Raw genomic sequence first — 26,468 nt, 5'->3', positions numbered from 1 at the left:
AGGACTCGGACATCGCCCGTCGAGCATCTGCATTGGGTGTACTACAACACCCAATGGACACTCCAACAAAGGAGGATGGTATGCTTGACAAAAGGCGACATAGACTAAGAAGAGTCTCCGACAGACTGGGCAAACAGATTTGTGCTCAACACACATGAAAGCCGAGTGAAACGGACGTGGAGCCTCTCGGACAGCGTGTGACGAGTGATTCGGAGGGCGTGTTTTTGAAAAAGGGCAACATGAGAGTATTGTCCCGGATTGAAATGACTGACAGAGAGAATAATAGGCGAGGTGACCACGGAGGCAGTTGGAGAGCGTGCCAAACCGGTGGCCTTGGTGTGGCTGATATAAACAACAGCTGTGGCTGCCCCGCGACCTTGGTTCGGGTCATCCAATGGAGAGCAAAGTTTTGAAGGAATTGCCACACGATGGGTTCCACCAGGACCCCTTGCTGGGCCGGAGCGTTTTCGACGACGACGGACGTCGCGGACGGAGGATATCGAAGGCTTCTCTTCTGGTTGGTCAGTGCGGACAGGGTCTTTGAACCGGGGCGGGAGAGGCGAGCCAGTACGGATAGTGTACGCGACGGACTCAACGGGGAGAAGAGTTTAGGTGGTGTAGGATGTATGTTGTACCTGGGGGTGGAAGGGCGGGAAGAAAGCAACGGACGAGGGGCGAGTGAACTTGTGAAGGGAAAAGTGGAAGGGGAAGAAAGGTTGAGATGAGAAGGGCAGGGCAATGTTGGCGGCGGCGGAATGGAGCGGATAAGGCGATGACAGTGAAGCACAGTTCTAGTCATACTGGACAAAATTGATTTGTCTGGTTGGGCATATATTTTGGTGCGTTTCCATATCCCGTTCTTTTTTCCACGGTATTCCCCCCCTCTTGATACAGGTACTCTGTACTCCGTACTCTGTACACATTGCTTGCCATAGGTAAACCTTTTATTTTTTCCTTCCTTCTCACAGCTGCATCCCCAGGTCAGGCCCATGTCCGGGTCAGGTAAGGTACATTGGAGGGTGCAAAGCCACAACTCTGGGGCCCAAGGCCCCTTCAATGGGGGAACGGGTGGGAATACTCCAAGGAAGGGGAGGTCGCGCGCGGGCAAAAAGTCGAATGGGGGCATCTCCAACTCACGGCATAGAACGAGCTGGGCTTTGCCGGAGCAAAAGCTCCGTCTACCCCTGTGATAGGCCCGAGCGGCAAGGCAGCGCTTACGGGGCCGCATGGAGCACTGCGTGGTACTACCGAACGGGACCCGCTCGTCCTCTTTTTTTCTAGAACGGAGGCTGGGAGACTGGAGTGTAGTGTGCACTTACCTTCACACTTTAGTGGTCTTGTGCCAGTTGTGGGAGGAGCCAGATGGAGTTCCCCCTTGGAAGCCACGATTGGTGGCCCTCCACTCACTCTTTCCATTCTCACTTGACTGCGGGAAGTGAGCGGTAGGTACCTTCCATTGCTGACGAATACCTGTACGGGTGTAAGGTACACAGCAAGGTACAAGATGAAAGTGCCTGGGTTCTAGGCCGTTCCTGTTGACCTCGGAACCCCGTCGATTGGAGTCGGAGCAGAATTGTTGTGTTCATCCAGGGAAGGTCTCACGGTCTAAAGTGAAAAGGGGAAAAAGAAGAGACGAAGAAAAGGGTCTAGCACTCTTGTTGGTGATGTGGGATGTAGCAGGTACAATTGCCCGGCTCAGTTGCTCCTGCTCTCGTTCTTCCCTTCATCCCACCTCATGGACCCAAAGTATTTCTGTACCTGGCCCTTCCTTGCCTCGCTTTCCCTCTATCCTCTTCTCTCTTTTTCACTCACATACTTCCGTCATCTTCCTGCATGCCAGCCTTGCGCTTCCTTTGCTTCATCCATCCAACATTGCCCCCCTCAGCTGCCGGGAGTTTTCTCCATCGACCAACACCAACTAGGCGGGCCGGTTCGTCTGCGCTAAACCGTTCACCTCTCGGTGTTTTCTCTTCGCTCCTCGGATGTCAACAACTGCCATTGTTTGGCCTCGGCCTCCGAGTGCCGGTCGTCCCAACGTCCAGTATCTGCATCGAGGTCTGGACTATTCGCTCCGGTCGCAATACGGCAGCTCATGGTGCCAATGCTGAGGTGTCGATCTGAGGAGGATGTGGTGGTTCACTGCCCAGACACTTCACGTCAGCAAGGGTAGGACAGCCAGGCGTGGCCGGGCCGCCCGCGTGGCTCTCCGGTTATCTGTCCAGCCAAGGCCCCTGCCGCTCTCAAGCCGAACAACGGTTCGCAAGACGTCATCGACACTACTAGGAATGGGGGTATCCAAAACGCACCATGGCCCCGTGGATTCTCTCGACCACGAGGGCAGAAAAAAAACCCCCCCCCCCCTTCTACTTCAGTCGCGGGACGACGGATCTTTGGCTTCCTCGAAGCTTCGGAGCATCATGGTCGAGTTCGCCTCTATCTCACGACAACATACGATCGGTTATGTCGGACAACGCAAAAGAGTCAATCCCTACCCTTGTCAGGTTCACATGATGAGGTCTGTGTCAATTAGGCACGACACCGTCCTCCACATCCTGAGAACAGTCAAGTCCACGGAATTTGGCGGCGTATTAGCGAACTAGCGACCACAGACCTCAGGGTGCCTGCTGTGTAAAGTTTCTGGTGCCTTCGAGCAACATGGCCGCGTCCCGCCCTAAGATGAGACCCTGGACGGGAATGCCCTCTGGGCCTCCCGTCAGGATCCAGCTAAAAGCTACCGGACACAGCGATTAACCTTGACTCGGGTCCCCGCCAAATTGAGGCTGATGCTTTTTCTACTGCAGATGTGGTAGCTTGGAGCACAGCAGTCACGCAGCCACGCAGCCACGCAGACGCGATGGTTGGACCAAAGATGGCCCGTTAGCCTGGCGATCCCTTCGAAAAGACGGATTCTCAGGGATCGCGCCGCCCTCAAAAGCAGAAGTCCTGCACAGGCCATGCAGTCTGTCACGCGGATTCGCATAACCCGAGAAAAAAAAAACATTGTCTGATTGCGCAATTGACTTCGCGGGAATGAAGAGAATGATCAACTTTTGAACCCACGAGACCTACGGCTGGCTAGCTATCCTACCGCCTAGGTATGCTAGACGGAAGAGCTTGCTTCATCAACTTGACAAAGTCGTATTCGCAAAGGTTTACCCCGCCGTCCAGAGCTGTGGCCCCTGGTCGTTGAGCGGGGACTGGGGCGTTGCCCGACAGCGTGGCGGATGACGGACACTTCCGACCAGATTGGCAGATTCGACTGTCCGACTTGGGCCTTTTCATGCAGGGATCCGGCAAGGGCAACATCATCATGTTGAATGGTTTGGGTTGTCCTGAAACGGACAACGAATCATCAAATCCTTCCGGCAATGGGGGCTCTCCGTTGGTCCCAGAAGAGCGGATTCATACAGACACATGCTGGACAGCTTTGGAGACAACACCGTGGCACGCCTTGAGCGGAACGATCGCAGAGGTTCGCGGCAGGCAAATAGGCAGGGACCTGCATGTCATGTCGTTGCAATGCCTTTTGCGTGCTGTTTTCCATGGATTATCTAAACCAGCCCACGCCAATTCAACCGTCGGACTTGGTTCATCATCCTCCTGGAAGAGTTCCTCCGCATTATCGAGTTCTTCACGCTAGTCGTCTTGATATTTGGTACACTAAAGTCCTCCTACTACTCTGACTTCTGGTCCTGTGGGAATGCGGATATTCGTTGCGGCAATGATTCGGCGACTGTTGGCGCCCAACGAGATTGAGTCTTCTTATCATTCCAGCCCTCCCTCTGTTCCTGACTCTGCTGCACCCTTAGCATGGCCGTCAGTGGAGACGCTTCTTGAGTCGTGCAAAAGCTTTAAAACCTAACGATCCCTTGCCCATTGCTTTTAAGGGTCTATGAGACCATGACAGGCAATGGGGTGGCTGACGTCGGCGACTAGGGACGTCTCCCGCATCGCTCTACGCCGCTATTTTGATATTGCTCATTCGGATGAATGCGACACTGTGTTGCATCTACATTATCTTCTGGAATCTAGCGCTGTGAGGCACCGATTCTTGGCATGAGCTCGTCCACCAATTGATACCAGACAGATAGTTACCAAATCTTTCATGGCAAGGCTTGCGCACGCCGTGAATTGTGTCCTGATGACTTGGAGCCCAATATTCGAGTCCCCGTGACATCTGAGTCGGAGCTGGCTCCGGTTCGACAACTTTTTGCGCCAGCGCAGATCACAGACTAAGGCCGCGCAAGTTGGACATGTGGGATAATTAGTGGCCGCATCATTTTGGCCACAAAATGCATGGGTAATTTACGCAAGCCCGCGTGCCCGCGTTAAGGATCGACATGTCTACCCACGGAGTAGTGTGTAATTGGCAGTCAGCGGTGATCATTCCCTGCCTTGGTCGAAAGCCAATCGTCAGCCCGTGACAGCTCAATTCGGCTCTCTGTTCAATTCATTTACCAGTATCAGCTTTCATGGTACAAATACCCAACTTCCCAATGCAGGTGGATTCTGAGGGTTTTCCCACCCTTGCCTGGGGATGCATTATTTCTCTAAGTTTGTCTTTTCTTGCTTTTCTCAATATCGTAGTGGGACCGCATCCTGCGTGTTGCGTTGTACGAAGAATCCGAGCGTTGCTTTCAGACTTCTCGACGAGATTCGCGAAGATTCGAGCTCGTTGGAGATTCGGGTGGGGTACGGAGTTTCCCACATCTTACAGTGCGGGCGGGGCCGGTGATACCTTCCAAATGGCACGACATACCGGTTCACATGCATGTACGAAGCCATCTTTGACTCCGTGGACAGAATTTGTGCGTAATCTTCAATTTGACTTGGTATGTGATATCAACTAATGCCTGTCGTAACAGAGGGGAAAGAGGGGTCTACAAAGGGGGGCACCGAGTTTGTTTCAACATCAACCAACGATGTTAGGTGGCGCGGCGACACGGAAGACTTTGCCTGTCTTCGTCTGATGTTGTTCAAACCTTGGACACCTACTTCCAGTGGAAGCTAGAACTCTCACGTTAGTACGCAGTAATTATATCCAGAAAAGTTTGGAATTCCTGCAGAACCGTTGTCAAATGACTTGCCACCCCTCAAATTTGAGGGCTGAGTTATCCATGGCGGAGTTTACAGGGAGTCCTTGACGGAACCAGACGTGAGAAATCCTGGAATTCTGGAGCATCAACAAGAACCCGGGTGCAAGTCGCATCTACATTCTTTGTATATTATACATCTTTTGTATCATCTACATTCCCTTGCAACATGACGTCGAGTGGTTATACTCAACCCATCGTGTCGGAAACGATGGCCAGGGACGAAATGTAACGATTTTACCAACATCATGGCACCGCATTGCATTAATCCCAAGGCCACGTCAGAAACCTGAGTGGCGGCGGAGTACATAATGTAGAATCATAAGCCACGTGTTCGATTTTGCGAGATAAGCTCTAGATCTCTGCTCATCCTCTGCTTCACGCCCTGCCATCGAGTCTTGGCCCTGCTCGAAAGACCGTGTTCTAGACCTGAGTAGAATCTTCTGGCTTCAGATGCCATCCGTTTCAATCCCATGCCAAGTCTGGTGACCAACCCTGTGTCGCGAAGAATATTTAAACCTCCGGACCTACTCTTCTGATTCATGATTTCGTGTGTCATTGTTGACGTGGTCTCGACGGAGGCGAGTGTACCATACGTCCCCGTCTTCGTCAGACAGAGGTCACAGTGGCCTCGGAGGAGGTACGTGGTGATAAGACTTGTTTGCCCCCGTTGACAGAGGCGGTTCGGTGGGGTGGAGGGGCAGTATTGACGCCACGTCGATTCGATTACGTCGCAATCGCGGCATTTGATGATGTGGATTGTGCACATCTTGGAAGTGACGTTGCGGTGAACCGTGAGGGCATAGCTGTGAGTCAGTGTTGACTTGATTCTGACGAGTCTTGCAGGGTTTGAAAAAGACTTCCTTCAGTTGCTGCTCGAGATGTGTGGTCCGGAGATTCGATTTTGGGAGCGATTGTGTTAAAGGAGGTGTTGTGGCGATGGTGGCGTGACGGTGAATCGCAGCTGGGGACTTCGTAGGGGAATATCGTCTGATCACTTCATCAAGGTAAGTACGATAAGTGAATGAGTCCTGGTTTCACGACAGAATCAATCGCGGGACAGATGGAGAATGGCTTAATGCCTTCCTCTCTGAAACTCCAGCCCGCCTCTCCGAAATTCAAGAGTCTTGAGTTCATGTTTCGACATATACTTTAGCGGAGGGCAATTGAAGAAGAGTCGCAAAACCTGCATATTTGTCACGGTGACATGTTGATGTAATTTGTGGTATTATTCAAAAAGTAGATGATATCATATCCCCAACACTGCCCAAGTAGCTAGCAGAACTAGGCCACATGAAGCCAGTCTGGATTTGGTAACAGGTCAGTGGCTGCTCCTAGGTTATACAAGAGTCAGCGGTCCGATATATGTGTTGATTACTCTTGAATCATCATACAGGATAATGTGGCTAAGTAATGTCTTGAAACACGTCTCTCTTTGAGGCTGCAATCAACTAGACTCAGAGAAACAGCTTTGCAAACTTGGTATATGCATCGATTCCACGATATGTCCGCGATGAGCACGAGGGCAAAGTTACTTGAAAACTTTGTACTGAGATTGGTAGACTGATAGTAGAGTATGTGAATGCCGATCCCACCTGACCTTCCTTCGATTGTTGAATCCTTGTCGATGGACTGAATCTGACAGGCTACAGCCACTTTCAGACCGAGAAGCATCCGTCGTGGTTTATGCTCATTGTGCAGATGCCTTCCTGCTAAGGCATCATAACCTCTGGCTACCGGAGTAAAGAAGTCCAGAAATCTCTTCGTTTCTCAGCCTCCTTGCAAGGATCTCAAGGGCCGGTGCATTCAGCCATGCACGCCGCGTAATCCGTGAAAAGTCGTCTGAGGCATGGGACCAAGCATCCAGACTAAGCGTTTTGTCAGTCAGTCGGCGGCTTATTCGTTAGCAAATTTAGGAAAGTTTTCTTACGTCCTAGAGAGCATAACAAATTAGTCGTTTGTCATTGAGACTCTGTGGGTTTGGCAAGGGTATTGTCTACTTACGTTGATTCCACCTCTCCATGGGCGGCGCTCCTCCTCGGGCACTGGGGTAGCGCTGATGGTGGCGAAAAGTAAAGCGATGGTCGCCAGGCAAGTCATTGAGACGCGCATCTTGATAATTTCTAGGAAATCTTTTTGGGGGTACGAGGCCAGTGGGGTGTGGTGTGGTTGTGAATGTGAATGCGACAGATGCGGAAGCCTTGTGTGGTGGAATGTGATATTTCCCGTTGTTGTATGGTGGAGGAAGATATCCGAAAGAATTGAATCTGGTGAGAAGGCCATTTATATGTGGCTTTTTGAGGGTATTTTATTACCTTGATAGGTATGCTCAACAAAGTTCCCCGGAGTTTTGGGTCCAGGTCTTGATGCCTAAGGGCGGCCGACGCCGCAATTTTGTAGGACTCTCTGGTTTTGAGATAACCACCAAGCAGGTAGCATCTTCTTTAGATACGAACCTAGAGTGACTGATACCAAAACAGGGGGGGTTCCGCGGAATCATGACAGACGAAAGAAAGCGTCCTCGTGACCCTATCGCAAGCCTGGCTTCAACCCAATAGTATCGTCAGGGACCACAGCGTCCCATTTACCTTGTGTGGCTTGCGATGACCCTACACCGAGCAGCGGTAGGTGTTTTAAGTTTCATGAGAATAAGTCACCACATCGAGCCGTAAATTCTTCATCGCTCAGGAGCAAAACTTCCGGCATTGGAATGAAGAACGCCCCTTTAGAAGTTCACCCAGAAAGTAACTATGCGATCATATCTCATAGTTAGAACACGGCGACCTCTTCGTTTTGAAGTATTTGCTTAAAGACCACGGCACTTCCGTATGCCTGGAACTTTGACGAGGAAGAGGGCACTTGCATCTTTTCGTAGGGAGAGTACCTTGAGCCCCTGACTGTCGAACTATAAAAGAGGTCTGGTGTTGCCGATTATCTTCACTTCTTGAGTGAACGAGGGATCCTGAATTTCATCGTTCTTTTAACCACTGAGTAGATCGTCCTTTTACCCAAGCACTCATGTTGCAAGGACAGCCAAATTTGACGTAACTGCCGCACCAAACGCTCCTAAGCACCTCGCCGGCCACATCCCTGGTCAGATCAAGCATGTTGTGAGCCGTTGAATCTTTGCCATACGTTCAACTGTTCTTAATTACCGAGGAGGTCTCAGAAGAAAGCCTTTGTCCAACGTTTTTCTTTTTTTTTGGACGTGTGGATTGCTTCAATCGGTCTTCTTGTTCTGGAGAAGACGCTCCGAAGACTGGGTCTTGCAATCGATACGGAAGACAGTGCTAGAGAGCTTTAAAGGAGACTTCTAGCCGTATTTTCCGGGTCATCTTCAACCTGTCGAGAGGCCCCTTCAAGGCGTAAGTTCCTGATGTAGTACGCCCAATATGCAACCCCGCAAATCTTCCGTCGCTGACTCTTGACACATTTGCTGGTCTGCACAAAGTAAAATACCAGTTGAAGATGCCATTTAATGCGTATCTTTATCCATCTATTAAGACTGCTAGAGAGGTCATGCAGGGTGATTCAAGATTCCCACCGAGGTCAACACAGACAACAGCTACGTCCACGACCGGTGAAAAACGTTGAACTTAATACTCTACAAAGACCATAGGGCATTGAGACCATTAAGAAGATCCAGTTTGTGTATTGAAGTGCATGTTCTACCAGTCATAAAGTGATTTGGATGCTGCTTTGGAACATGTATTTGATGCAGTGAAGAGGAATCACTGCTGGGTCATGCCGGGAGGGCAGGGACCAGTGTAGTGCTCACATTCAGCGACCCATTCGCCCTTGCCGCCGTACTTTGCGTCACAATCTGCTTGGGTGATGGGGTTGTTCAGGATACACTATGACTACGTCAGTACCTGCGCGAAGCTTGCATCATGTTGAGATATCTCACCGCTTGGACGTTGGTCTTCGAGTTCCAGCAGCGGGTGTGACCCAAGCCAGGTCCGCAGAACTTGAGGGCAACCTTGATGTTGGGTTGCTCTCTGTTGCGGCAGTTGCACATCCAAGCCGAGACAGCATTGGGGGCACTAAAGATGTTGTCAGTCAATGAGTTGTAATAGGTGAAGGGCGAGTGCGGTCTTACAGGAAAGCGAAGGCGAGGACAGCAGCAACCTTCATTTTGGACTAAGGCCTGAGATCGAGATGATGCGAAAGTGGTATACAGACACTTGGGTATTGATTTGAATGATGAGACGAACGGAAGTGGTGAGAATGCTCGGCGGTCTTTTACTCTTATTATACTCAAGTACGCACCATCTTGATGTCTGCATTTCTTTCTTCTCTTTGATCGTGTGTACTTCGCATTCGCATCACGGCTATTGAATAGCCGGGGTTGAGATCAAATTTCCTTTTCATGGATCGCAATCTCTGGCAGCAGGAAAATCAAACTACAGGAGCATGATGGACAGAACTTCTGTGTATACGAGAACTTTTGTCGCCGTGTGCGCCTGGATTAATCTGTTTGATTTCCAACTAGAATGGGTTTGTTGGCAAGCACAGCTCAGGCCATGGTGTCAGCACGTTTTGATAGAGTTCATATTTGGCAAGTGACTAAACCAAAGTGCAGACTGCGAAAAGCATATAGTGTGTGGATACTGTCTCTCACCAACTTTCTAGTCGGTACTGACCGGATAAGATGATTGATTGCTTGAGGTAGCTTAGTAGCACAGATGCTATCAAAAGACCGAAATCATCGCGATTGAAGGCTGATGAATGACATGGCCAAGTACCCCTAGCTTGAAGTTTGATAAAGGGGTGGGTAAAGCTAGATCTTAGATACGCAAGGGATCTTGACTTGACTAGACGCGGCAAAGACCTTGGTGGTAAATTGCTAGACATGCCGACTGCCGCCATATTGATCGATATAGAGAACCCAGCCTCAAGACAACAGTAGAAGACAATCGCATCTGTTGTTGACTACTGTAGCTTTTGGGTGCTGCAATTGCATGGTATCGTAAAGGTGCTAGCGTAATGTACGATTTAGCCAAAAGGGCTTCGTATCCACACGAACTCTGATTTCCCCGAGAAGTGAGGCGAACGTCATGGGCACTTTTGTCTTCGCAAACTTCAATTCTGGGTGCCTCGTACAGAAGCATATCAAGCAATAGAAAGGAAGTAATGGCAGCGATGACTTAGAGAAATTCAGCCGGGAGACCCGAGATTATCTTTGGCATTGTTGGGTCAGATCACTGAACCGGACACTTAATTCCAGTAGTTAGCAAAGAACTTTCGTGGCCGACTTAAGGCACGGATTCGCATAATTGAGTGCCCTGTCTGGGAAACTTAAACATTGCGTGACGTTCAACTAGTGCGGACCTTGTAGTCAGCAAACAGCCGCGTTTATCGGTAAGTCCACTCCCCAAAAATCATGGAGCAAATCATAGAGCACAAATACAACATTGAACTCATACTTTGCTGACTCGCGAAACTTCAACTATTGCATAGCCAATACCCACCAGGTCTCAAACATGATGCTTGCAACTTTTGATTGTGCCCGGACCGATCAGAAGCTTAGCAACTTTTACACTTTTTTAGGAAAGCTTGTGAAAGTTATTGCCTCAATGGTGAGTCCAAAGGCAATATCCGAGTTCAGTAATCGTCAGCTCTAGACGGAGCATTTGCAAAGATGCAGCTATTTTCAAGCACAGTGACTGCCATAACACTCTTCCATTGCAACTTTTTATAAAAGGTAGGCCTCAGCTCGCCACGAAACAGCTATGCATTCAAAAGCACATCATCACATTCACTTTCAAACATTATCTCATCAACTTCCACTCGCTTCATCTAGCTTAGATCTACAAGCTCACCATGCGTTTCGCCGCTGCTACCATCGCTCTCCTGCTGGCTGTTGCCTCAGCCACTCCTGTTCCTGACGTGAACGAGGCAAACCTCGACAGGGAGCCTGAAAGTGAGCTTTACCTGCAAGAATCGATAATCGAGATCTAATGAATGATGTAGGCAGGACCATCGTTGACCTCGGCTTCCTCCAGGCTCACGAGACTCGCGATGTCAACATCGCTGACGGTAAAAAAGCCTTGAGATTCCAGCGCTTATACAAGCTGACATCGAAAAGTTGTCGTAGCCAGAGCTTCTGATGATGTTGAAAACTCGCTCGAGCGTCGTGGTATGTCAGTCCACTCGTTTTCAGCCAAGAAAAGGGCCGTTAACACATCATAGTCTGGCCTCACGACCACCAGAGTGGCATCTTCAAGGCTGGTAACGGCTACTACAAGAGAATCGTCACCGGCCTCGTCATTAATGGAGTCAACGTCGCTGTGACCGCTTGGTTCAACGACATCCATACACTGTTCTTGCAGTTCGACGCCGCCTTCCCCAACGGTTAGTGCTCAGCTACCAAAATGGATTCACAGTCAGCTGATACTACCAAGCCCCTAACTTCATCTTCGCCGGGTTTGAGGATGTCTCTACCGGGGTGGAGCGCTCCCCCTGGAGGATTAGCTGGGATGAGATCTACAGCCTGGCCATCAAGCCAGGTGAAAGATTCCAGTTTGACAACTCCTTCGTCATGTGGTGGAAATAAATGACGACCCAGCTCTGATGAACCTCAAACATTGTGTCGGCGACTTCACTCACATTGGGGTTCATAGAAAAGCTCTACAGCAGCCCGGTGTCTCTACAATTGCTACCTCTGTGTCTGTTCGGCTGGAAACTTATTCGGGTTCGAACCTGATGCTGGTCGCCAGTTGGCGAAGGGGGTTTGTAGCCAGGGGTGGAAAAGAGCGCTTTGCCTGTCATTCATTATGTTTCAATCATTACATCCGGCAATAAAATCTTTTTCGCTAGAAGGATTAGAACCTGAAGTGGTCATGAGGATTGCACATGATCTTAATCAAATTACCAGACACCTTTCCAAAGCCAAGAGGTATCAAAGGTTAGAGCGTCCAACTCTCGGCGCCGACATAAAGGGTGGGCCCTACAATGGGTCGATGATGGGATGGACCTTAGGGAGCATCGGACGGAAATGACCCCTGGTTCAGGGATCGAACCTTGTTCCAACCACCTCACACTGAACAATGACAACAGATCATCAGGGGAAATCAGTTCGCCAACAATGCGCAGATCGAAGACTTCTGGAAAACTGATTGAGCCATGTTTTCTGATGCAAGGCCACATTAAATTGGAAAAGTCATGGTCTGATGTTTCGCTGATCCGAATCATCAGGGAGAATCTCAAACGCGTTCAGTCACAAACATCGTAAGGTCTCGACCCATCCATAAGGAAACGCAAGTTCTCGCCAGCCCCATAAGACATCATGAAACGCATAAATCTTGAGTCGGAGGATTATGGCGCCACTGTCAACCAGATCATTGCCTGGGCGTGGCTTTGCATAGAGCTGCAAAAGATATAACATACCGTAGTCTAAGTTGATAAATTCCGATTGCAAAGTCCAAAGTCTACAGGATAGATAATACTCTTGCTTGCAATCAATAGAGTCGACAGCTAATTATCCTTGTAAAACAAAAGAAAATGAGCAACAAAACAGGCTCCAATGGGAGTATGGGCAACTCCAGTAATCCTCGCCCCGGACAATCTCCATTCCCGCCTTCCACTGCCCTGGTCCGCCAAACGCCACCAGGTTCGCAGCAGAGCCAACCATATACGAGCTCATACAGCAACAACTTTGATCGGAGCAGCGCCAGATATAGTACGGGCAGAACTGATGAGAGCTCGCGCTACAGTCAGGAGACCACAGAACCTCCAAAGCTTTCTCGGTCACCCCCGTCACGCCGGGAACAAAAGAAGCCCGAACCAAATAAGAACTGGGAGGACAGCATCTACGGAATGTACGGTGATATAAAAACACCCAGAGAGCCGCCACTTCCTCCACCGCCGAGGCAACAGCAGCAGCAGCAACGCCGCCGATATGAGCAACCAGAAGATGATGAAGAAAATAATTCCTTTGATGAAGAGGTACCACGGCGACCTGAGCCGAGGCCAGAGCCTCAAAGAACACGCAATAGCCGGCAGCGACAGAATTCCAGACCAGAGCAGAGGCGCCAAAATTCACGACAAGATCAGCAAAGAAACGAGCAAGATGATGACAGAAATGAAGACAGATCGCGAAGAAGAGTGCACGTCAACATCGATATTGGTGGCGACGGAAGTCGCTCCTGGTCATGGACATCCGACTCACGTGGGCCAAACACGGTCAACTTCGACAATACTCCCTTTGTCGGCGGAGGCTTCCCCTTTGGTGGCCGAAATAACAACGGCGGTAGGCTTCCCGTCAATATTCCCTTTGGCGGAGGACTTCCGATCAATCTTCCATTCGGACTATGATGACACGACTGGATGTCAAACGAAGCGCGTGTTGTAGCGCGAAGACCAGGTCTTCACACAGCTCCTTAGAAATATTTCTCAACCTTATGTAAATTATACCTGCATGTACCAACAGTCACTGGTCTTTACTACTTTGAGAACAATTTTCCCCAATCACCCAAGGGTTTCATGTCAACCTTGGATTCTCGCAACATATCCCAAATGACTGTGATAACGGTATCAAGTATGAGGATGTCATGCCTATCCTCCCAAAAAGCCACCCTCTGAGCTGCTCTCAGATTTGTGCAGAATATTGCCATTGCTTCTGGTCTTTGAGCCGCCACAGCGCTCACGAGACCGTCTAACGTAGTTTCGTCGACGCGACCAAAAGACGAGTTCATCGTAAGGTCTAGATGTCGTTCTTTCTGGCAACTCACTCCGACACGTGAATAGTTCCGAATGATGGCTTCCTGGACATCATCTGTGTAAGGAGTGACCAAGCCAAGATCTTTGACGTCAAACTTTTGCAAGGCCTTGTTCAGCGCGAGAACAGAAGTCGTCGCGGGAATTCCTGTTGCCGCAGTGATATCCGCACACAACTTTTCATCGGCTTCAAACCCCAGCCAACCCGACGAAGTACCACTCCAACCGATCATGTCAACCTCAGCATCGGTCAAAAGCTGCGCGGCTGAGATCAAGTTGTCGGTCTGAAACTGGTCGAGCCCAGCCTCATCTAGGCTGATCTTCAGAACTCGAAAACGAGAAAAGTGAACTGTGACATCCGGAAGCCTGGAGATGATGGCTTGTGTGAGAGGTTCAAGGCTAGTATTAGAAGAAGGTGTGATAATTCCTAATCTAATCTTCCGCGCCATGTCCAGGGGAGTTCTATGAAGACTTGGATTTGCTCGCGAGTAGATTGGATTTCGTTGCTTGATAGTAATTGAGAGTTCTAAGTGTCTTTCGCCATGTATGATTTGTCCCTGAACACTGACATCAACTTTCCGTCGCTGGTCCCAAGCACCGTCATCAATCGCCGACGTACCCCGCACCATGTTGACCCGCAACTTATCCGACCCTTACGGGACGGAGCATGGATCAGCCGGCTGTTGCCTTCCTGCCGCTCGTCTTGGTAGTACCTCAGATTATACCGCTAAGTCAAGGTTAACATAGGTGGAGTTTCAAGCCCACTGCAAATTGCCTCCCTGAACCAACTTCTGAAATTGCCTAGTGTCTCTACGATGCCTCTATTCTATTACTTGTTTCTCAATGCAGAGTTTGCGTAGCTGCTAGAAGCTTCTTGAACTCGGAATCGGTCGCGAGCAAGGTATCGGGGGAATCCCACTCCACGACCTCTCCCTGTTTCAAGAGGAGTACCCGGTCATACTTTTCGATGAATCTCAGACGGTGTATGACAGAGATTACAGTCTGCTCTAAGAATTCTTCCTCGATAATTCGCTGCATCTTGTCTTCCGTGTCTTGGTCAACGCTGAACCAATGTTAGTTGATGGATGGTATGCGAGTGTTGGGGGAAAGTCTATACCTGCTTGTAGCTTCATCCAAGATCAAAATTTGGCTCCTTTCAACGAGGGCGCGCGTCAAAGCTAGAAGTTGTCTTTCCCCTACGGAGAACCCATCGGCATCTAGTTCGCTGTCCAGACCACCTGCCATAGCGATCTTGCCCAGGAGGCCAACTTTATCGAGCGCTGCTTTGATCGTCTCACTACTTTCGCGGGAGTGTGGATCTAAGTTGAACCGGACGCTGCCCGGGATGAAGAATGGCTCCTGAGGTATGACGTTGATTCGTGAACGTACTCCCGCTCTCTCCAGACCTTCGAGATCAATGCCGTCGATAGAAATCTTCCCTTCTGTAACTTCAATCATCTTAAGAAGTGAGAGAACAAAGGAGGTCTTGCCGCTGCCTGATGGTCCGCATACTGCAATCTTCTGGCCGGATGATATTGAAAGTGACAAGTTCTTCAGAGTTGCATCTCCGTCTTTTGTGTATCTCGCAGTGACGCTCTCAAAGGCGATGCGGCCTTGCATTGGCCACCTTTCAGGAGGGACACCGGAGCTTCCCAGCTCACGCTCCTCGGAAGGCGTTGTCTGTGCAAACTCTCTTATTCTGGCCACAGCACCGATTGAAGTTTCCAGAGCAGTCCAGTTCTTGATTGTTGTCGCAAGAGAATTGTTGAACCCCAGGACCAAGACCATGGAAACACCAATTGCTCCAGGAGAAAACTTATCGGTAATGGAAGTTGCCATGCTGACTATGATGAGAGCCAGAGCCCCGACAATGAGATCCAAAACGAGCGCGAGCCATTGCTGTATACAGGCTAGCATGTAGTGGGGTTTCTGTGACGTATTCAGGAGTTTTGTCGCCTGCTCCTCAAACTTCCCTTCCCATTGATAGGCACGAATAGTGGCAACACCCTTGAGTGTTTCAAGAAAGTGGGTGTAGATTGGGGCCTTGGCTTCGATGTCGAGGAGACGGACCTGGCGAGAGGTGCGGAGATAGTATCGTTGAACGAAGAAGAGCACACCTACTAGAAGAGGCACGGATGTCGCCAAGTACTTGCCCATGACACATAGTATTATGAGCTTCACAATGCAAGCACAAGCATCTTTGAAAGAGTTAGCTCAGCAAAAGAGTAGCTAGAAAGGTGTTGAAGAGAGGAAACTTACTCGAGGCAAAGTTAATGGCATTGGATGGAAGAGTCACATCAACCAGATTAAGATCCTGGCTGAATCTAGATTACGAAGAGGTCAAACTCACGCTTAGCTACAAAGTAAAACGTCGCTATAAGGCACACATACCTGTTGGTGATTGAACCTGTATCAGTGGACTGGAAAAAGCTAAGAGGTGCTCTTAGATAGTGTCAGCACACGCGACAGCAAGATGGGGTCGGTTCTCGCATTACCTTAAGCTTGTGTGCAGTAAATCACCATGTAGACTCATGGCTGTCGCGCTGATGATCCGTATGAAGAGGAGCCTGCCAGCAATGGTCAGCGGCACTGAGCCTTAGAAATCAAGGTCTTTCAAGGTCTTACCAGCATTCCACGGAAAGTCCAATGCATGCCATCGCAAATAGAAAGGCATAAACCCCAAGATACATACCGAGGTTGTCATTTGGCCGTTTTTCGTTGGCTTCTACCCACCATTGAAACCAGATATCTAAGACGCATGTTTGAGCGATAGGAGCAATTAGAATAATTCCCTGAGGACTTACTTGTAAACCCGCTGCAAAATGCCTCGGTGAAAGTGGCGAAGACGAACGAGCCAACTACTACCCAACCAGCTCGCTCGAAGTAGTATTTGTAAACTGACCAAGAACCGTTTTGGCGCAGTCTGTCTTCCTCGGCATCCAGGGTCCTCTGGATTTGTGTGGGTTTCACAGCCTCCTCAGCTTGCTCTGACTCTTCACCCCTCTGAAGATTATTGTCATCTTCTAATCTCGATTTTGTGATTAATTCAGGTGAGCTAGCAACAACCTGTTCATATGGGCCCTGACTAAGGACTTCACCATTGGCGAGAACGATTAATTCATCTGCATGTCGAATGAGCGCACCTGTGTGCCGTTAGCTGAAAACTTCCGAGTTGCTGTCAACTTCTCCCCGTGGGCAGTCTTACTGGTGTGAGTCGCAAGAATGATGGAGATCTCGTTCCGGCGGAAGTGACCATCCTTGCTGAAGAGACGGCTTGAAATCTGGCTGACACTTTTGGAATCAAGGCCGCTGAAGACGTCATCTAGGACTACAACTCTGTGTCTGGAGTAGACCGCGCGAGCGAGTGCCTTGCGAGAACGTCAGACATGGCCATACTTTTGCCTTTCGAAAGGAAGGGGTCTCCAACTCACCACACGCTGTCGTTGCCCTCCGCTCAAGCCGACACCGTTACTGCCAATGTTGTACAACTCTCCTCCAGGCATATTCTTGACATCGTCAGTCAAGGAGCACAGCCACAAAACTTGGTCGAACCATTTCGGATCATGATGGAGACCACCAGTGATGTTCCTTCTCACGGTGTCGTTCATCATCCACGGAGTCTGCGCACAGTAGGCGATACCGTGACCCATGCGCTCTCTGGTCCCGGCACTATGCGATGTCTCTCCGAGGATACTCTCCATAAGGCAAGACTTTCCGCATCCAACAGGGCCTACGACCATGGTGATGCCTCTCTTTATCGTCAAGGATAGGTCTTTAAAGACTATGTCTGAATCAGGCGACCAGGAGATCTTTGCGTTACAGAATGAGGCTATTATTCCTTCCGACGACTTTTGCGTCAAATGGTCCGCGAGCTCGATGCTTGTCCTGTTCAAAGTGGTGACTGAAGAGCGCGCTGGAGGTGTGAGGTGTTCCCGTAGTGATCCTTCGTGTGCTTTGAGGCAAAATATCTCGATGCGCTTGAAGCAAGCCACCCCCTGTACAATGTTAGGCACGAATTGGCAAAATAGCAAAAGTGGTTCTGTCAAGAGGCCGATTAAAGACAGAGCGGTGAAGGCATTCGTTGTCGTCAATGTTTGATCTTTGGTGATGACTGCGATTATACTGTAGATGACAAATGTTGCGAAAGGCGCAAATTCGACAGGAAGATTTGCTGCGAAAAGGTTAGCTTTGAAATGAGAGATCAATTATACTGATGAACTTACAAACAAGGATCTGAGAGAGTACTAATTTGCGAAATTTCTCAGACGTCCTTAACTCAACACGTCGCAGCTCTGTGATAGTGGTTGACAACACGCCTGAGAGACCCAGCATTTTGATCGACTTCATATCTCCCAGCATTGAGGCTGTGACTGCCACTCTCTTCTGCAAACGTTCAATCCAGGCCGTTTGTGCCCTTCCAATGGTCTTAGAGACCGGGATGACGCCAAAAGCGCAGACTTGTGACATTTCCATTAGCATTGCGGAGCAGAGAGCAGTTCGTGGACAACCTACCGATAGAAATGACGACTGGTACTACAGATGCAGACGCTATTTGACGTTGCAGGAGGAATATTGCGATGCCAACTTCCAGAACGGCAGCCCAAATCTGATGAAGGTTGTTGAACGTGAGGACGATGCGTTCGATATCTGTGCCCATCAAAGTAACCGCAGCACTATCTTTCAAGTCATCTGCTTTAAGAGAGACAGTCTGTCTGAATATCATGGACATCAGCCCTGCTCGAAGCATCGTCGTAAAGCGGAACTGGTGGCGGGAAAATGCAGCTCGGGAGACCGCTAGACCGAGATACGTAAGAACATATGCCCCGACAAGTGCTTGCCCATATCTCTCGGACTGTGGCGTCTTGGGCGTCTGCATGAATTTCACTGTCGCCGTGATGAGGAATGGCTGGCAAAACGTGAACGCTGTGAGAAAGAGACGCGTTATGACGCCGGCGAAGAGAGTCCCGCGATATGCGTAAAAGCCAGAGCGGATCAAAGGGTGGTATTTTTGCCCTTTGCGCTTCGACCACGCGGCCTCGAGGCTTGCCCCTGCTCTATCTCCAGCTAGGTCTTTGTCGACTTCCGGCATATCCCGGATGTGAATGACCCGCGAGTAGCCGAGACGGAAGAAAGGCATAAGCCAGGTGAAGAAGCTGCGGCCCCAGAAGCCAGTTTCTTCCTCTTTCGTAAGAGCTCGGTACTCTGTTCGCAAGAATCGCTTCTTGCCGATGGACTCCAAGGGAACGACTAGGACCGTGAGAATGATGATGGCAGTCCAGAGACCTCTGGACGCTCCGGCAATGGAGATGAGCCATAGAGTTCTGAGGCGCGGTAGTGAGAGTATGGCAGAGGCTGAGAAGTAGAGTATGAGCAAGTCGGATGGGCGAGTGGAGCGTTGGTCTTCGAGGAACGAGTGAAAAGCAGCTGCGAAAACGGCTATGAAGTTGAGAATTCCCGCTGCCAGTGAAGCTGTCGCGCGGGGGGCTAATGACCTGATGTTGATTATGACGAAACTGAGATGAAGCACAGTTAAGATGCTCAAGAGAGCCTACATCAGTGTTAGTATCTTTGAAATGGATGAAGGGAGTTCTTCAGGTCGAGGCCCACCAATTTGCACAAGGCAAGTCTGTAAGTGGCTACTTTCACCGGTGTCCGTGCAATGGAAAATATTCGAAATGGAATGAGCAGGAGAAATACTGCCGAAGGGAGAATGTGAAAGATAGCATCTTCAAAAAGGAGAGTGAAGTCAAAGTGGCGGCAGTTGTAGTCAATGCGAGGGCCGAATTGATCATCGCTGCCCAAAGGACAACTGGTGTTAGTCGCCATACAGTCGGGTTTTGGGGATATATTGCGGTCGACTCAGTCCAACTTCCAGGACATTCACAGAGAATGCGAATCAGCCCAGTATTTCAAGCCTCGCAGCTGTGTAAGGGACTTTCGTTTTGTGACACCATGTACGCCATGGTGAGAAAACGTCTTACATCAGACCCTTCACTTTCCAAATGATAGCTGTGCTATGCTCAGTGAGGCAGGTCAATCCGGTTCACATAACCGCTGATTGGACACCATCGAATCGGTATTGGCCCGAATATGCATTGCTTATGTCGTCGCGTCCCGGACCCGGGAAGCGGGTCCCACCACGTCGAGTGCAAAAAATCGCCATCTTAGGAATGGACAAAATGGCCGCGGAAATAAGAGTTAAGAAATTGGGGCCGAACAATGGGGACGCGAATTGAGGAGGGGACTTGGGGTGCCGATGTCGTGATTGATGGGCCCCTCTTTCCTCCGTCCCTCGGTTCTCCACTCGGAGGACCAGAATCCGGAACGTCCACCACGCCCTTAGGCAAGCACCCGTACCCGAAGGTACTTTCCCCGGACCATCCGCCACTGACCCGGATCCCTACCGGCCTGAAACTGACGCACACAATCATGCGCGTTCCTGATCTTATTAGCAACGACAACGCAATCTCGCAGCGCACACGCCAGCGTCGCACGTCGTCCACAGCGATAGCTGCATCTGCAGCTTCTTCATCACAATCAGCATCACCAGAAGTGGAAAGTCTACCTCCACCGATCTCAACCAGAGCCGGTCCACCAAGCAAGAAACGACGTAAAACGCAAACAGCAACCCATCTCACGCGAAGAAAACGCGCAGCAACAGCGTGCCAGTTCTGCCGTCTTCGCAAGACGAAATGCGACAACGTCCATCCCGTGTGCGGGTTCTGTCGACATCACCATGCGACCTGCGTGTACGGCGACGAAGGGGAAGATGAAGAAGGAAGAGAGATGGGAGCTAGTGCTGCCCAGGCTCAAGATGAAGGCATCGCTAGTTCAGTCATCTTGGAAAGACTAGATGAGATTAAACACTTGCTGCAGAGAACAAGAAGCCTCTCGAAAGACCAGCCGGCGTTGGTGGAAGCTGAGGTACCTCAGGCGGAAACCTATCAAATAGGTGGGACCCAGGTTCATCAGCTTGGGCAAAACAGTGAACTTCATGGTTACTTCATGGAAGATCATGACCAGCACCGCGAAGAAGCTACCCGCACGCTGTACTCGGCCCTCCGCTGCGAGTCTATGCTCCGGTGGCCTATCTTCGAAGGCATCGTACCAGAGGACGACGCACGAATAGAATCCTTCATCCTGGAATTCGGCACCGACATGGCCGATAATGGTCTAAATCAGCCCAGCAGTTCCTCAACGGTCAACGGATCAGGTATCCAAGAAGATGCTTTCGTCCCCCTTTGCCGGAAGTTTCTCACACATGTTCACCCCCGTAACCCGATCCTCGAGAGCAACGAACTAATAGCCTACGCCAAACAAGCAACTGAGTACGGCATCAAGTGGGATGCTCCATCCTGTCTTGTAGTAAGAGCCCTCAATTCACCCCTTCAACGCCCCTAGCAACTGATCACAACCAACAGCTCCTCGCCTGCGCCTTGGCAAGTCTAACAACTCCCTGGATCCCACCGCAAGAAACCGCATCCATGACCCAAATCGACGTATCAGAGACTCCTCTCCCGCCAATACTTGAACCACAGGACTGCGGCATCGCGGAGGCGTACTACCTCGCAGCATCCAAACGCATCGGCCTTCTAGGTCCCTCCATCATTGACATACAATGTCTGTTCCTGGCCTCCATGTACGAAAAGTGCCGCCTTCGGCCACTACGAGCCTGCTTCTACATCCAGCAAGCCTCGACACGACTGCAAGCTCACTTGCTCCGGCGAGGACGACGGCCATGGAGGGGGCCCAGTGGACGGGAAGAGCCGACACAGCCCCTGGAGCAACGACTGTTTTGGTCTTGCTTCAAGGCTGAGAAGTGAGTAACCTTTACCCTTTCTCTGTCACCGTATGGTGGGCGTCTTTCAACTGACGAAAGCAGCGAGATCCTCCCGACTTTGGGTCTCCGACCAAGCGGCCTAGAGGACTTCACCTACCCAGACTCCTTCCCTGCGCCTCCTTCAACACTCTCCACGGCAACGGTGTGCACCATCAGCGTCAACGAGACACCCGCGAATCCCTCAGACTACGCCTGGTCCCCATTCTCAGACTCTCAACAACGCCTGGAAGAAGAACGCAGTTGGCTTTACTACCTTGCCGAGATCTCCCTCCGGCGGACGATCAAAAACACCATGTCCGTGTTATACCGAAAAGGCGAGGCCTACTGGCTGAGGAACGAGGACTTATTAGTCCGACAATACGATGAGTTTGAAAAGGAAATTTCGCAATTGTCAGTTACTTCTGCCCCGCCTTCCCATGTTATCCGTGCGGACTACTTTCTTGTGCCCCCAAACCGAGTCCTCCACTTGATTTCCCCAGTCTTGGCGGACCTCGAAGCAGCGCGAATAAATTTCCGAGGAATTCAGCACAGCAACCACACCAGCCGAATGCCCAACTTACACGTCTCCCAGACACTCCCATCTTCCGCTCCTGATCCAATTTACCGAACACAACTACCCAGAAAACGAACTCGCATTCTATCTCCAAGGTCGCTTCCAAGGATGGCGCGAATCAACCCTCCGCCCGCTCCTCTACTGCGCCCTCCACGGAACCCAGGGCCGTGGCCAACACGACCAGAGCCAGCAGCACCTGACGAACCCGCGCGTGATCCACCTCGCTCAAAAAGCCGTCGACACCTGCGCCGCCATGATCGTCAAAACGGCGCACCACCACCGCCACGGCGGAAGCTGGTTCGTCGCCCGCCGCGCATTCTCCTGCGCCGTCATGGTCCTCGCGGTCGTCGCGGCAGGGAACCATCCTGTAGAGCCGCCATCGAACTGGAAGTCTCTCGTGCGGCTTGCGCTGAGGATTCTGGGGCGATGGGGTAGAGAGGCGCGTGATCTCGAGCGCATGCGAGAGACGCTCCAGCGGCTCTTTCACAGGGTGCAGCACAAGGCGGGCTACGGGGTGGCGGTATGAGGGACCTTGGGCGCCGCATGGCGCTCGATTTTAACCCACATGTAGGTACATAGAAGGCTTCTCCTTCTGCATGAAGGGTACTGGGCGTTCGAATCACACGTCTATCCGTTACGTCCTTCGAGGAATGATGACGATGTTGTGTAGTGCCGTGCCCAGAAGATGAGTGGTCAGCATACTTTCGGTCCTAAGAGAAAGTTATAGGAGATTGATTCGAGCAATAAAGTGCCGCACAATAGCCGTGGCTGGCAAAAATGTGTCGAAGAAGTAACTCCGGGCTGGCCAACACACCCTCTACTGGGTTAACTATGATACGCATCCCTCGGGGTAGACCTTGAGGTAGCACGCACGCAGAACGCATGACAGGCACGCTCATTGACAGCCAATTGAGAATCATCCATCTCCCAATTACTAGACATACGTCCTAAGGAGAAGCTCCCTCCTTCCGCCTTCGAGAAGAAATCAAGTACGAAATATTCGCCGAGACCTGAAAGGTACTCACCACTACCACTGCAAGCTTACTTAGACGATGTGGCGTGATTACTAGTTAGGTATACCAGTGACAGACCTGAACTCGCCTGTGAGGAGGCGGAGAAGGGCACCCGAACCCAAAAGAAAACCAGTGGACCTGGTTGGTCAATATCCAGAGCAATCGAAATCTAAGTATTTATGGAAACCAGAGCCAGCCATTCCACCTCCTCATGTAACAGCCATATGAAGCGTTCCCACGCGAAAGGTTGGTGACCAACTTGGAGGTTTGCCTTTCAGCAACCCACATGAAGCACGCATGTGGCTGGACCCAAAGGTACTTTCCAATCCACTTCAATTATAAACGTCCAAAGAGTCATATGATATCACCCGCACAATCTCTTCATGGTGTTCGCGAACCTCGAAAAGTGTCCAAGTACCCCCAAGTGTTACACAGTAGCTTGCAGTTCGGGAGCCCCGTCCCTGCAGAATGCAGCCAAGAGATCCGAGACCCGCTCAACTTGCCCCAGTTCAGGCAAGACCACGATCTGCCGAAGCCTCAACCCGACGTAGTGCCATATTTGAGCGGGAAAAAATACCCAGCAGGGTGCATGAGTAATGAATGTACTTGTCATCTTACTCCAATGTTTTGTTGTTTCCATTACTCTCCGAGGGTACTTCGCTGTAAAGAACTCAGACTGTCAAGCATAATCACTTGAATAACAAATGCGGAGAGTATCGTATTCAACTTTTTTAGTTGTATTAACAGTTATCTTCGAGCGGTAGTGTAAACTAGTCACAATCGTGACGACTATGTTATCCCCCACGCGCCATGCATTCCACATCAACATTTCGCATTACAAGTTGTTAAGATGTGTCCAAATTGGACCCAACTTCAGAGATGCCTCCCAGGTTATTCACCCGGTAAGACGGGTAGTATACTAGGGGTATAGATAAAAGTGAAAATGGACATTAGATAGACGCGCACTTAGACGTTGGAAGTGCGACGCTCAATGTTGTCGACGTGGACCTTGTCGAGGACGCCGTTGCGGGCAACCTGGGAGGCGAAGGTCTCATGGGGCTTCCACTTGGCGGAAGTGCGGGGAGTGGTCTCCTCCATCATCTTGTCAACCTGCTCCAGGGACAGACCCTTGGTCTCGGGGACCAGGAAGTAGGTGTAGACCAGGGCGCAGGTGCAGAGACCACCCCAGACGAAGAAGACAGAGGACTTGAGGTTGCCACGCTTCTCACCGACCATGTAGGGGGTGATGACGGCAATGATGGTGTTCCAGAGCCAGTTGGAGGCAGTGGACAGAGCAACACCGCGGGAGCGGATGGGCAGAGGGAAGACCTCACCAATGAGAATCCAGGCACCGGGTCCCCACGTAGAGGCAAACCAGAAGATGAAGATGGCGATGAAGGCGATCTGGGCGTTGACAGCGGGGATGTTGTTGGCGATGCTCTTGGTGGCATCGTTGGGGTCCGGGTGGGTGTGGTTGAAACCGACCGTAACACCAATGATGGCAACGAGGAACTGGCAGATGGTCATACCAGCGGCACCCCAGAGAAGGATGGTGCGGCGACCGAAGCGCTCAACAGTCCAGAAGGACAAGGGAGTGGAGCAGACGTTGACGAGGGTGAAGACCAGGGAGATCAAGAAGGTGTTGCTGATGGCACCGGTGGACTGGAGGAAAGGAGTCGAGTAGTAGAAGATGAAGTTGACACCGGTCCACTGCTGCATCATCTGGAGGGAAGTACCGAGAATGGTCTTGCGCAGGTTGGAGTTGGCCTTGAAGAGGGAACCGCTGAAGCAGTTGGCCCATGAGCCGAACCAAGTGGCAGAAGGGATGAGCTGGCGCTCGTACTCCTCGTTGGCGACGATCTCAGCAAGCTCGACCTGGATGTACTCAGAGTTCTCGGGCTGGCCGCGAAGCTTGGAAAGGGAGGCGGCGGCATCGGCGAGTCTGCCCTTCTTGACGAAGTATCTGGGGGAGTCAGGGAAGAGCATGAGACCACCACCGAGGATCAGAGCCCAAGGGAACTGAATGGCGATGGGGATGCGGTAGGCGCCAGTGTCGGTGCGGTCCTTGGTGCCGTAGACGACGCAAGCAGCCAGGAGAAGACCGATGGTGATGCAGAATTGGTATCCGGCGACGAGAGCGCCACGAACCTTCTTGGGAGACTATGGAACTGTGTTAGTGGAATACTCAGGGGATTCGTGAGGGCGCCAGTGTGAAAAGCTTACAATCTCAGACATGTACAGAATGACAACGGCGGATTCGAAGCCCACACCGATACCAGCAATGAGACGACCGGTAACGATGGGACCGAGAGGGGAGGAACCGACACCAGTGATCATCTGAATGACGACACCGATCATGTAGATAAGGCAGCCGAGAATGACAGTCCACTTGCGACCCATCCAGTCGGCAACGTCACCAGCAATGAGAGCACCGAAGAAAGTACCGCAGGAAAGAATAGAGACGATGAGGGAGGTGTCAGATTCGCCAATGGCGGTGGCGCCCTTGCCCTCGACGGCCTCGATGAAGTTGATGGAACCCAGGACACCGTTGATGTAACCGGAGTCGTATCCGAAGAAGATACCTCCAAAGGAGGCAAAGGCGCAGATCAGGTAGGCCTTCCATGTGACGGGGGCCTCGATCTGGTCGACATTGTCGGTGACGGCGAGGCCCTGGACGGGCTCGCGCGTAACGCCGGTTTCTTTCTCCATTGTGGAGGTTGTTGCTGTTGTTGTTCGCCTCGGGAGCTTGGCGATGATCCGAGCTGATTGTATGGGAAAGGGGAGGACGAGAGGAAGCTTGTCGGGAGAGTTGTTGGCGAGGAAGCTCGTGAGGAAGGGAGGGGAACAAGTGAGAAAGTGAGGGCGAGACGAGGACCTTTTATCAGTCTTGGTGTCACGTCCAAGAAGGTGCAAAGGGAAAGGTAATGCTACGCAGCTGCGTCCGTGTCAGTCCGCCTGTCTGGCATGGGGGTGTGTGTGGTAGTACCGACTGATGGACTGGGGACTGAGAACTGGGGGGGAATTGGAGATACCTTACTAGGGGAGGGGGGTGTGACACCAAGACTTGGGTCTGGAATGGGGAATGAGAATGAGACGACAGGCCAGGCCGATGCGTATGGGTCAGTCAGACTCAAACAGAGCAGAGCAGGCTGCCGTGTTGTCGAAGAAGACCTTACTACGCCTAGGTATGCCTATGCCTATGTCGTATGGACGTGGTGAAGAGGAGTGTTGTGTATGTGTGAGTGTGTGTG

At 51.0% G+C, this 26,468-nt stretch overlaps 8 protein-coding genes across 8 annotated transcripts; 3 read left to right on the top strand and 5 right to left on the bottom strand.

Moving 5' to 3' along the window:
- Positions 1-145: 145 nt before the first annotated feature.
- On the bottom strand, positions 146-991 carry CABS01_14615 (uncharacterized protein; the record flags this gene model as incomplete). The annotated part of the gene is made up of 1 exon (XM_060547953.1): positions 146-991. One exon carries the CDS (start codon positions 989-991, stop codon positions 146-148), a length of 846 nt encoding a protein of 281 aa, XP_060393070.1.
- A 7,833-nt stretch (positions 992-8,824) lies between these two features.
- CABS01_14614 (uncharacterized protein) lies at positions 8,825-9,227 on the bottom strand (the record flags this gene model as incomplete). Its single annotated transcript, XM_060547952.1, has 3 exons — positions 8,825-8,947; positions 9,001-9,136; positions 9,193-9,227. The coding sequence occupies 3 exons, from the start codon at positions 9,225-9,227 to the stop codon at positions 8,825-8,827; spliced, it is 294 nt and encodes a 97-aa protein (XP_060393069.1).
- A 1,689-nt stretch (positions 9,228-10,916) lies between these two features.
- Positions 10,917-11,649, top strand: CABS01_14613 (uncharacterized protein; the record flags this gene model as incomplete). Its single annotated transcript, XM_060547951.1, has 5 exons — positions 10,917-11,016; positions 11,067-11,132; positions 11,182-11,232; positions 11,286-11,447; positions 11,498-11,649. 5 exons carry the CDS (start codon positions 10,917-10,919, stop codon positions 11,647-11,649), a joined length of 531 nt encoding a protein of 176 aa, XP_060393068.1.
- Positions 11,650-12,596: 947 nt separating this feature from the next.
- On the top strand, positions 12,597-13,409 carry CABS01_14612 (uncharacterized protein; the record flags this gene model as incomplete). Its single annotated transcript, XM_060547950.1, has 1 exon — positions 12,597-13,409. One exon carries the CDS (start codon positions 12,597-12,599, stop codon positions 13,407-13,409), a length of 813 nt encoding a protein of 270 aa, XP_060393067.1.
- Positions 13,410-13,537: 128 nt separating this feature from the next.
- Positions 13,538-14,440, bottom strand: CABS01_14611 (uncharacterized protein; the record flags this gene model as incomplete). The annotated part of the gene is made up of 1 exon (XM_060547949.1): positions 13,538-14,440. One exon carries the CDS (start codon positions 14,438-14,440, stop codon positions 13,538-13,540), a length of 903 nt encoding a protein of 300 aa, XP_060393066.1.
- A 211-nt stretch (positions 14,441-14,651) lies between these two features.
- CABS01_14610 (ABC transporter) lies at positions 14,652-19,637 on the bottom strand (the record flags this gene model as incomplete). The annotated part of the gene is made up of 12 exons (XM_060547948.1): positions 14,652-14,874; positions 14,929-16,009; positions 16,071-16,135; positions 16,203-16,253; positions 16,307-16,378; positions 16,437-16,560; positions 16,616-16,954; positions 17,017-17,179; positions 17,243-17,982; positions 18,035-18,268; positions 18,324-19,359; positions 19,509-19,637. 12 exons carry the CDS (start codon positions 19,635-19,637, stop codon positions 14,652-14,654), a joined length of 4,257 nt encoding a protein of 1,418 aa, XP_060393065.1.
- A 603-nt stretch (positions 19,638-20,240) lies between these two features.
- On the top strand, positions 20,241-22,730 carry CABS01_14609 (uncharacterized protein; the record flags this gene model as incomplete). The annotated part of the gene is made up of 4 exons (XM_060547947.1): positions 20,241-21,176; positions 21,233-21,630; positions 21,694-22,041; positions 22,223-22,730. 4 exons carry the CDS (start codon positions 20,241-20,243, stop codon positions 22,728-22,730), a joined length of 2,190 nt encoding a protein of 729 aa, XP_060393064.1.
- A 1,453-nt stretch (positions 22,731-24,183) lies between these two features.
- CABS01_14608 (uncharacterized protein) lies at positions 24,184-25,926 on the bottom strand (the record flags this gene model as incomplete). The annotated part of the gene is made up of 2 exons (XM_060547946.1): positions 24,184-25,377; positions 25,441-25,926. 2 exons carry the CDS (start codon positions 25,924-25,926, stop codon positions 24,184-24,186), a joined length of 1,680 nt encoding a protein of 559 aa, XP_060393063.1.
- Positions 25,927-26,468: the final 542 nt, after the last annotated feature.

Source organism: Colletotrichum abscissum (genome assembly GCF_030869225.1).
Source record: "Colletotrichum abscissum strain IMI 504890 chromosome Unknown Scaffold_56.1, whole genome shotgun sequence".
NCBI classification, from domain to species: domain Eukaryota; kingdom Fungi; phylum Ascomycota; class Sordariomycetes; order Glomerellales; family Glomerellaceae; genus Colletotrichum; species Colletotrichum abscissum.
This window is presented reverse-complemented; position numbering and strand designations above follow the sequence as displayed.